At 37.2% G+C, this 10,963-nt stretch overlaps 1 protein-coding gene across 3 annotated transcripts in view; it reads left to right on the forward strand.

Annotated features, from left to right (window-relative positions):
• LOC126819720 (secretory carrier-associated membrane protein 1) overlaps positions 1 to 10,963 on the forward strand; it is a 30,163-nt gene that overhangs the window by 13,045 nt on the left and 6,155 nt on the right. For 2 of the 3 annotated variants that reach the window (XR_008787798.1, XM_050547924.2), the window contains exons 3-8: positions 3 to 140; positions 2,679 to 2,745; positions 3,361 to 3,489; positions 4,808 to 4,967; positions 6,054 to 6,152; positions 9,321 to 9,438. Coding sequence is in view for 2 of the 3 variants with exons in the window: in XM_050547924.2 (XP_050403881.1) it covers positions 3 to 140; positions 2,679 to 2,745; positions 3,361 to 3,489; positions 4,808 to 4,967; positions 6,054 to 6,152; positions 9,321 to 9,438 (711 nt within the window). In the remaining variant the exon portion in view is untranslated. Of the gene's footprint in view, positions 1 to 2; positions 141 to 2,678; positions 2,746 to 3,360; positions 3,490 to 4,807; positions 4,968 to 6,053; positions 6,153 to 7,458; positions 7,577 to 9,320; positions 9,439 to 10,963 lie in introns of all 3 variants that reach the window. The other variant, XM_050547925.2, reaches the window with a different exon arrangement.

The following is a 10,963-nucleotide window of genomic DNA, read 5'->3' on the forward strand; positions in this document are numbered from 1 at the left end:
AGTCTGGTATTCCACCACCACGGGCAGCACAACCAGTATCTCAACCTGCTATCATGACCCCATCTGAAGACCCACCACCACCTTATACTCAATCATCGGCACAAAAAATTGATACAAGTGAACTTCAAAGACGACAGGAGGTATAGAATCATTATTTACTAGTGTTGAAACTACTATTCGGATATTCGTTAACGGATACAAAATAAGGGTTATCCGAATCATTTTACTGTCCGTTTACTATTCGTTACAATATATTCTGACATTCCGTATGCTCTATATTTAGCCATTTTTACGTCTGATTACTTTGAAATTTTCCCCAATGCAATTGATCATGTACGCAGCTCTGAGCATAAATGTCAACATTATGCGTATTATTTAGTGATAGTAACTAATAAAATTATTAATGCAGTGCAACGAAAACAGTAGTCTAAATAAAAAAAATATTCATTCATTCCCTGCGCTAGTTTACGGCATACGAGTTTAGACCGTGTTTTGACTTCCAACAATGAAATTTATTCATAACGACCTAGGTCACGTATATTCCCACTCACTGATTGGTTCAATAGTAGTAGATTATCAGATTGAGGCAAACGACCTTGCCGGAATAAATGGCACATGGTTTTATTTTACTTTTTTCATTTGTGTTGATTGAGCAAAATGATAAGTGGGAGGGTGCGGATAACAGGAGTAGTTACACTATACAAATTCCTTCACCTCATTGTTTTTTTGGGATGTCAGACCAATGTCATAGATAGTCTTAATAATTACGGCTAGAGGTAGGCACGTTGTTTCTTCGCGGCTCAAACAATTTGCAAATCGAAAGTACGATTTCATACTCGGCATACATAGACACTCATAAACATTGAAACAAGTAAGAAATTATGAGTAGGCCTACCAGTATATGAACTTTTGATGTAATTTTGTTCAAGAATTTCACGTCTCCGAATTATCCGAATAGTATTCGGATAGCCAACAAAAGTATTCGGATCACAAATCTCGATCCGATTTTCAACACTATTATTTACATTTACAGGATTGTAATAATTCTGCACAATGCTATTTTTCCGACGGGCAAAATGACTGACGGGTCTGATCAAGTTTCAGTCATTTTTCCATAGTCCTCGGTCTTGACCGGCATATACGGCTGACATGGAACCCATGTTTTAAACTCATGATCCGGTCATCTTGTATACAATAACTGCAGAGCAAAACACAGACAGAACAAACCAAAGATAGTACAAAATAAGATACTATTATACAGTGAGATTGAAAACTGGAAAATATTTATCGAAAACATCTGAGAGTTATTGTTTGATGTTTTGGTGTATTCGTTGTCTTTTTTCATTCCATGCTGTTCGAAATATAATTAGTCATGCTCTAGACCGAGGTGTCAAAAATGCGGCCTACGGGCCAGGTCCGACCAACCATCAAATATTAGACTTTCTAAGGTCCAAAACTATATTTAAAGATTTTTCAAGGACTTTTGAGGCATTATGGAACTTTCAAAGACCAAAATATACATTCAAGGGTTTAGCTACTTACTCGCTTCCAAAAGTTTATCATACTGCTTGCAGTGTTTTGTTGGAGAAAACTCCACTAATGTGTAGTCTACTGGTCAATCCAATATCTCATGTCACATGGGTTTTCCTACTGTCCCGGGACGTCAAACGTGCGACACGCCAAAGCTTTAAATGTGGCCCGTGGAACAAATTTCAACAAACTGACGTGTCGATAATTCTTAGAAACTAGCAGGGAAAATCGTTTGTTTTTTTTTTCGGTTTCAGTAAAACTGTGACTTATGTACTGTATGTCATAGATATCTAAGTTGTATATATACAAGAGAACCCAGGGTTCAATATTATATCTTAGCAATTTAGAAACCAGTCTAAAAAATTACCTGTGTCCAGGACGTTTGGCTTTATTTTTAGAATTCAGTACAGTTCTAGGAAATTTGGCTTTTTTTTTATTTAAATTTTTGTATATCTCTGGCCCACTTGATGTAAAATTTAGGTCATGTGTCCCCTGAGTCAAAAGGCCAAAGACTATGTCTTTCCTCTGACTAACTACACTGTAGTGATTTAAAGTAGCTAAGTCTCTAACTCAATATCATCCAAAATTTTCGACATTGAAAACACGATTTATTTGTCGGTTTAAATCAACATTGATCTTTTGATCTTACCCGGAAAAGATGACCTTCTGATATCCAATTTTAAAGACAAATGGTTTCAGTGCTATTTGTAATAAGGGACTTGAAAAAATGAGGCTTTGCATATTCCACAAGTCATGTCAAATGGTGACGCTATATTCTTATCTGGAGAGAATGCCCAATAAATACTATTGGCGTAGACTGGAATAACCAGATGCTAGAGATTGAAATTCGATTGAGAATACTGGCGTATTTCGCCGAACCTAACTGATTAGAAATTAGAGTAAAAACAGAAACGATTGAATGTAAATCAATTTATATACATTCATATAACATTATTATATGCGTTACGACCTATTTGTGTCAATTTCTAGGTCCCAAATATTAGCGACTTAGCTCCTTTGATATCGTAGTCACAGAAAGTTTGAAGGATGTTTACATACGTACATGTGGTTGGAAGTTGTACATGTAAGTGTGGAAATAATGTAGAATAAAAAAAACAACTTGGTTAATGTACCGTATTAAATTTCAGGAACTTGAAAAGAAAGCTGCAGAACTACAAAGAAAAGAACAAGAAATGAAGAATATGCAAGGACAAAGTAAGTTTATGATAATTTACTTCAGTTCATAGCCACGGTGGCTATCTGGGTAAGACGCTGGCTCGCTGGCCTGAATGTCACTGGTTCGCTCCGGATGTTGGTCAAGAAAGTTCATTGGGATTTTCAACAGTGATTTCCCTTTGTCAGTGGTGGAGGATGGAGGGCCCGATTAGAACAGCTATCTAGTCGTTAGTGAGTAAGTTATTGGCTAGCTACATGTAGCCTGGAGGTCAAGTGTTGGCTTCCGGTGTTGGCCGAGAAAGTTCACAATGATTTTCCTGTGTGGATTCCCCATGTCAGTGGTGCAGGACTGAGGGCCTGGGAATCCATGTCAGTGGTGCTGGACTGAGGGCCTGGCAAGCGGCAACGTATTGTCCCCTGGATGTGACGAAAATTTGAGGTCCCGTGTACATAAAAGATCCCTTGGCAGTTGAAATTTGACATAAGAGTTGGCCATAGCTTCTCTGTCTGGGCAAAATTTTCCTCATACCACACTGTATGGCGTATGCCCATCTTCGTTAGGATGTTAAACCCCATTTCGTTTCTATGTAAGTCGTATTTTGTTAAATATTTATGAACATGTATTAAACAATGATTTGTGTTTATTTTTTGTAGGTAGAGAAAACAACTGGCCTCCTGTACCTAAATGGTTTCCCATGGGGCCATGTTTTTATCAAGATTTTAGTGTAGATATTCCGTTAGATTTCCAACGTGTTGTTAAATTTGTCTACTATTTATGGATGTGTAAGTTTTATTATCTCTACTTTTATTTTATTCACCCCTACGTGCAAGCGAATTATTGAAATAAAATTGTTAGTCATGAAATAATCTAGTTTGTGTTGAGCGGATGTAAAACCCCATTTATCTCTCTCTCTCTCTCTCTCTCTCTCTCTCTCTCTCTTTATTCTATTCTTCCTTTTGCACTGATATTTATAGAGGAAAAAAGGATACATGATGACTAAATTCTGAAACAGTGAAACCAGTTACTGGTAAGAAGAAAATGTACAGACGTTAAAAATTGCTGGGCTTACGAAATTACGATTGGTTAATCATATTATTAAAACATGATTAAAACTGACCAATATATAGGCAGAGTTTAGGTGACAGCTACGTCGAAATATATCCCCTATTTTTGTCTAAACCAGGATTGTCAAACTCATTCCGATTCAGGATCTACATGGGCCCGAGATATACAAAAATATCAAGCTAAAGAAAATTTGATTGATTAATATGACTAAAATCATTAAATTTACTTATAATGCAATACATATTAGATGCGCTTAGAAACACTTCACGTGTAATGAAGCGCTATATAAATTGAACAATAATAATAATAATAATATCTATGAGGGGGGGTTGGATGGCCGAATGGTTAGCACGCGCGCGCTGTATCATACGGTCTGTCATTGAGTCAACTGGCGGGGTTTCGATTCCCCGGTTGTACGTGACAAGGAGTAGGGTCGTCTGTCCAACCTCCTGGGTTTTCTCCGGGTCCTCCGGTTTCCTCCCACTGCTGAAGACCCCTACGCGCAAGCGAATTATTGAATTAAAAAAAACATATGTTAGTCCCGAATGACCTAGTTTGTGTCGAGTGGATGTTAAACCCCATTTCTCTCTCTCTCTCTCTCTAGATATCTATGACATGCATTACAGAAGTCAGAGTTTTACTGAAACTGGAAAACAATAAATGATCTTCACCGCTAGTTTCTAAAAATTATCGATGTGTCAGTTTGTTGAAATTTGTTCCACGAACCACATTTAAACCTTTGGCGGGCGGGCCACACGTTTGACGCCCTGGGGACAGTAGGAAAAACCCATGTGACATGAGCTATTGGATTAACCCGTAGACTACACATTAGTGGAGTTATTAGTGGAGTTTTCTCCAACAAAACACTGCAAGCAGTATGATAAATTTTTGGAAGCGAGTAAGTAGCTAAACTCCCCTTGAATGTATATTTTGGTCTTTGAAAGTTCTATGATGCCTCAAAAGTCCTTGAAAAATCTTTAAATATAGTTTTGGGCCTTGGAAAGTCAAATATTTGATTCTGTTGTATATTTTCAGTTCATGCTGTTGTACTGTTTTTAAATGTTCTTGCTGCCCTGGCGTTTTTTATTGTTGATGGTTCCGGAGGGACAACATTTGGATTATCGATACTATGGTTTATTCTCTTTATACCCTGCTCATTTGTTTGTTGGTATAGACCCTTGTATAAAGCATTCAGGTAAACATTTCATTATAACAGGTAGGGTGGATGGCCGAATTGTTAGCGTGTGCACTTTCGATCAGACGTTCTGTCATTGAGTCAACTGGTGTGGTTTCAATTCCCCTGTGGTACGTGACAACCTCATGGGTTTTCTCTGGGACCTCCGGTTTCCTCGAGCTGCTAAAGACCCCTGCAAGCAAGCAAATTTTTGAAATAAAATTGAACCATGTGTTAGTCCCGAACTGACCTAGTTTGTGTCGAGTGAACGTTAAACCCCAGTTTTCTATCTCGAAAATAGATCTCTACCCTAAATGGCCGCCATATCCAAAAATTAGTGTAATGTTTTGTAATGCGGTTCTTTTCTGTTTCACATTTGTTATACACACGAAGACTAAATAAACTTTTTCAATTTTATTAAAAGGAACCAAAATAAATCAACAAAACGTTTGAAGTATATTTTGTGTTTTTGACTCAAATCGTCGATTTGGGGAATTAAAAATGTTGGTCATCTAGCTTAGTGTCTGTTACTGTAGACAGACAGCCCATTAGTTTTGTATGAATCGGTCAGCGCCAGATTCACTGTTGATATTGATAAGATATGTAATAAATTTAAGGGGTCACGGTAGCTAAGTGGGTAAGTGGAGGAGGTCGGGTGTTCGATCTCTGCATTGGCCGAGAAAGTTTACCCAGATTTTCCGGCGTGGTTCTCCCTTGTCAGTGATGCAGGACGGAGGGCCAGACAAGAACAGCTGTGTAGTCGTTCGGACGAAAAACCGAGTTCCGGTGTACACATTGGCATGCACGTAAAAGATCCCTTGACAGTTGGAATTCGATTTGAGAGTAGGTTGTAGTGCCGCTGTCCGGACAAAATTTCCCTCATAGCACTCTGTATGGCGTATGCCCGTCTTATAAGCCCAGTTCTGGGCAGAACAGTTGGCCATCAGAACAGTAGGACGTTAAACCCCATTTCATTTCATTTTAATTGTTATAAATTTATTAATTTATAACAACACATATCTCAGTATTATTAATATAAAATACAAAATATCTTTCAATAAATTATTAATATATTTATTATTTTCTGTTTTTTTTTGTTTTTTTCAGGAGTGACAGCTCGTTCAACTTCTTTGTGTTCTTTTTTATATTTTTTTTCCAATTTTGTGTGTATATTATCCAATGCCTGGGAATAACTAATTTCACAGTGTAAGTACGACTATTTTTTAATATTTAATTCAGTAGACAATAAATACTCTCTTTAATATAGGAATTTACATGAAATTCGACATTTCCATCATTAAACCTACATTATGTAAGAGCTAAATCTGCCTATTGCAAGTCTTTCTTTCTGGCTTCAAATGTTATATAATTTATTGATTAGGTACTTATTCACATGACAAGCCTATAATTAGCTCTCGAGACTGTTATAGCAAGAACAGCCAGCTCTTTATCTTAATTATAATTTAAACATTTATTCACATGGCAAGCCTATAATTAGTTAACAAATATTAATGTTGATATTGTGAAAAGTCGAGAAAGTCTCTAAACCATTAGTTAACAAATATTGATGTTGATATTGTGAAAAATACTGAAAATTCTATTTGACAAATGTTATTAATTTAGAAGCCAACAAATTCTATCTGTAATAAATATATAAGCTTATACAAACATTTGATGCTTAATTATAATACAGTCTTTACATTGTTTAAAGTGCCCGTCTCGAATATATTTTACTGAACAAACTGAATAGATCCGTGACTGGGGCCTTTAAATAACTAGACCTTTTTGATTTGGGTAAAAAGTCTTGATTTAGATAAATGTCAATTTGTTTTACAAAGTGAGTTTCTGTTCCTTGGGGTTTTTCTAGCCTGGCTTTCCTATATCAGAGGTGAAGGACGGAAAAGTGTCTAGACGAACTCATTTGCATAAATGTAAACGAACCATTGGAATTTGCTGAAGTGTAGACGGAATCATAGCTTTCTGTTTAAAATTTCCCGCAATCACACCTGCACGGTATTCACCCATCTTTATTAACCAAGTCGGTGCAGAAAAGTAGGTGCATTGGCCGACAAAGTTCATTTTCTGACATGGTTTCCCCTTGTCAGTGGTGCAGGAAGGAGGAACAGCTGTCTAGTCATTCGGATGGGACAAAAAACCAAGGTCCTGTTTATAGATTGGTGTGCACATAAAAGATCCCTTGGTAGTTGTAATTCAATATAAGAGTAGGCTGTAGTGCCGCTGCCCGGGCAAAATCTCCCTCATAGCACACTGTATGGCATATGCCCGTCTTCATTAGCCCAGTTCGGAGCGGAACAGTAGGACGTTAAACCCCATTTCATTTCAGTTTTCAGAAATGTGGGACTTTAAATCATTTCATTTTTATCTAAATCAAAATGGTTTTGTTTCTTTAATACCACAAGAAATTTATCGTTATATATTCCACTTTGTTCTAATTACGCTACTAAATAACTTCACTTTAATTAATTTAAAACAATTTCTATGACCTTTTCAGTGGAATAATTAGTGGACTTGGCGTAACTAAATCAAATGTTGCAGCAGGACTTATTATGATATTCGTGGGTCTTTTCTTCGGCATTCTGGCTGTCATAAGCTTTGCCACATTAGTGAAGGTACAAATGTGACAAAGCACACACGCACACGATTAGCAAGTGGTTGCTAGATTGGTGTCATGTGACCTTGTATTGGTGATGCATGATTAGATACTAACCCGTGGTGTCAGTTTCTCTGCTTGTAATACTAGATAATAATATTTCTTTGCAATCTGATTAAAATACAGATCTATATTTCGTTTCGTTTTTTTATACTTTTGATGTTCTACACTACGTGAAGATCTGACCGGTTGTAGTGATAGGTCGCGTCAGAGGTCATACAAGCGGCTTTTGACCCTATGACATCAGACATTTTATTTTCCTATCAGCATTGATGTTACTAGTGGATTATCCACAGTTCCGTGCAAAACACACCTCAAGCTCGCCGTAACAGACGGTTTCATTGGCTAATACCTCACACCATTCAGAACACGTCAATGATAACAACTAGTTTAGTAACAAGTAAAAACGAAATTTTGAACTAATAAAACGAAAGGAAATAGGATCTGTGTTTTAATCAAATTGATTTCTTTGCAAACATTAATGAATTTGATTCACTGCATGATTGAAATATGGCTTCCATTATTAGCTATTGCTGCACGGTACGATTATGATGGGTCGTCTTTATAATTGCTTTGTAGGAATGAAAATGTCTGTGTTGCGTCTCAAAATAACTCGAGTCAATTTCCTTTAATGTTTGCAAAGAAATTAAGTATTTGTTTTTGGTAAAGCAAATGTATATGTATATGAAAACATTTTCGGTCGATCAGTCTTGTTCTTGAAACTAGCATTTAAAGGGCGTCTATGTAGGGGTAAGGGTGGATGGCCGAATGGTTAACATGCACGTTGTATCATTAGGTCTGTCATTGAGTCAACTGGCGTGGTTTTGATTCCCCGGTTGTACGTGACAAGGAGTAGGGTCGCCTGTCCATCCTTGTGGGTTTTCTCCAGGTCCTCCGGTTTCCTCCCACTGCTAAAGACCCCTAGGCGCAAGCAAATTATGGAAATAAAATTAAACCATATGTTAGTCCCGAAATGACCTAGTTTGTTTCGAGTGGACGTTAAACCCCATTTCTCTCCCTCTCTTTCTCTAAGGAAAGGTGCTTCAAATTCAAACAAGCCTCCATTAAAAAAAGTACTTTAAAAAAAAAAATGTCCAACATTGTAAAATCATGAATTTTAACACTTGCTTTACCAAAACATATGCTTGCTAAAGGTTACTCTTTCTCCAAAAAACTGTAAAGTAATGAAATCTGATTATGGAATTTAAGTTGGCTATATTTGAAGACGATTCAAAATTTTGATCACTTTTTTGGTCCCAGTATATTTGTGCATAAATTTACATTTTGGGATGATATACCGGTAAGAAAAAAAAAATCTAAATTTGTGCGCTCACAATAAAATGAGAATTGAATACATTTTAGTAAATTGAAATCAATTTTTCATTGGTATTTAGAAAATTAAAATCATTTTTTGATTGAAATTCAGAAAATTAAAATCATTTTTCATTTGAAATACAGAAATTGAAATTTTTCATTTGAAATACAGAAAATTGAAATCATTTTTCGTTTGAAATTCAGTTGTTCGGAGAAATGAGTAATCCCAATACCTATACAGTGTATATCAATTATTTCTACCTTTTTTTTCTTTTTTTTTTAACACTGTTGTGTGGTGCATGATGGTTGCATGTCAATAATCTCTGTTGACGTTCAGTTTTGTCAATCCGACAGTTAGGATTTTTTATGTGATATTTTTTTGTTTTTAGAGGGTGGATTAATGGATTAGGCATCGTTGGTCAACATGTTGGGGCCGGAGTTGTAATGTTGTTTGTCGCTCTGTTGTTTTCGTTAGAGGCCGCAGCTACTATTATTTTGCTGATTAAGGTAAAATGTCTATAGCTTCAGTCAAGATGTTACTCCTTGTAGCTATAAATACTAACGCTATAGGCTGTGGTCACTAAAACAAGCTGATTCTTATTTCTATGGGGCGGGGTGGTGGGAGGGACTCAATGGCCTAATGCGTTTGCTTACATGTAGATCATCAGGTCTGTCATTATGTCAACTGGTGTGGTTTCGATTCCCCGGTTGAACGTGACAAGAAGTAGGGTCGTCTGTCCAACCTTGTGGGTTTTCTCCATGTTTTTCCTTAGCACGCGTGCGCTGTATCATACGGTCTGTCATTGAGTCAACTGGCGTGGGTTTTGAATCCACGGTTGAACGTGACAAGAAGTAGGGTCATCTGTCCAACCTTGTGGGTTTTCTCCGTGTTTTTCCGGTTCCTCCCACTGCTAAAGACCAAAGACCCCTACACGCAAGCGAATTATTAAAATAAAATTGAACCATATGTTAGTCCTGAAATTACCTAGTTTGTGAGTGGAGGTTAAACCCCCTCTCTCTCTCTCTCTCTCTCTCTCTCTCTCTGAGCAGGACTGTTCAGAATGAGATTTTTTACACATTTTGTAAGCAATAGTGTATCCTCCTAAAGGGGAGGTGAGCCACGGTGGCTAGGTGGTTAAGACGCTGGCTCGCTAGCCTGGAGGTCTGGTGTTCGATCCCTGTATTGGCTACGAAAGTTCATCCAGATTTTCCGACGTGGTTTCCCCTTGTCAGTGGTGCAGAACGGAGGGCCTGACAAGAACAGCTGTCTAGTCCTTTGGATGATATGAAAAACCGAGGTCCTGTGTATACATTGGAATGCACGTAAAAGATCCCTTGACAGTTGGAATTCGATATAAGAGTAGGCGATAGTGCCGCTACCCGGGCAAAATTTCCCTCATCGCACACTGTATGCCCGTCTTCATTAGCCCAGTATAGCAGTAGGACGTTAAACCCCATTTCATTTCATTCAATTTCATAAAGGGGAGAACTCAAATGGTATGTGTTTGGTGGTTGAGGTCATGGCGATCATAGACTCCAGCAAACTGTTGTGGGGTAGATCACATATAAAATACACAAAGATTTTTTTACAGTCTGCCATCATTATATGATCTCCCTTGAATACGCAAATGTTGTAACTGGGATGCAGACCGGTTGTACCAAATAAACTGAAAGTAGATATTTAATTGATAAAGCCCATAGACTGCACAGACAGCTAATAACATCTTTCTTATTAACTTTATATACTAGCAAAGTAAAATTGTTGTATTATTAACAATTTAACATATTCTTTCTTAAAATAATTCCAACCTCTTGGGTTTTCTCCCTACTGCTAAAGACCCTTACCTGCAAGCGAATTATTGAAATAAAATTGAACCATGTGTTAGTCCCAAAATGACCTAGTTTGTGTCGAGTGGACATCAAACCCCATCTCTCTCTCTCTCTCTTAAAATAATTATTACGAAAGATTTAATAATATCTGGTGAAAATGAAAATCAACCATTCTCCATTCCAATCTCTTTATTACTCAAAA

The sequence above is a fragment of the Patella vulgata genome, chromosome 4 (genome assembly GCF_932274485.2).
Source record: "Patella vulgata chromosome 4, xgPatVulg1.2, whole genome shotgun sequence".
Classification (NCBI taxonomy): Eukaryota; Metazoa; Mollusca; class Gastropoda; family Patellidae; genus Patella; species Patella vulgata.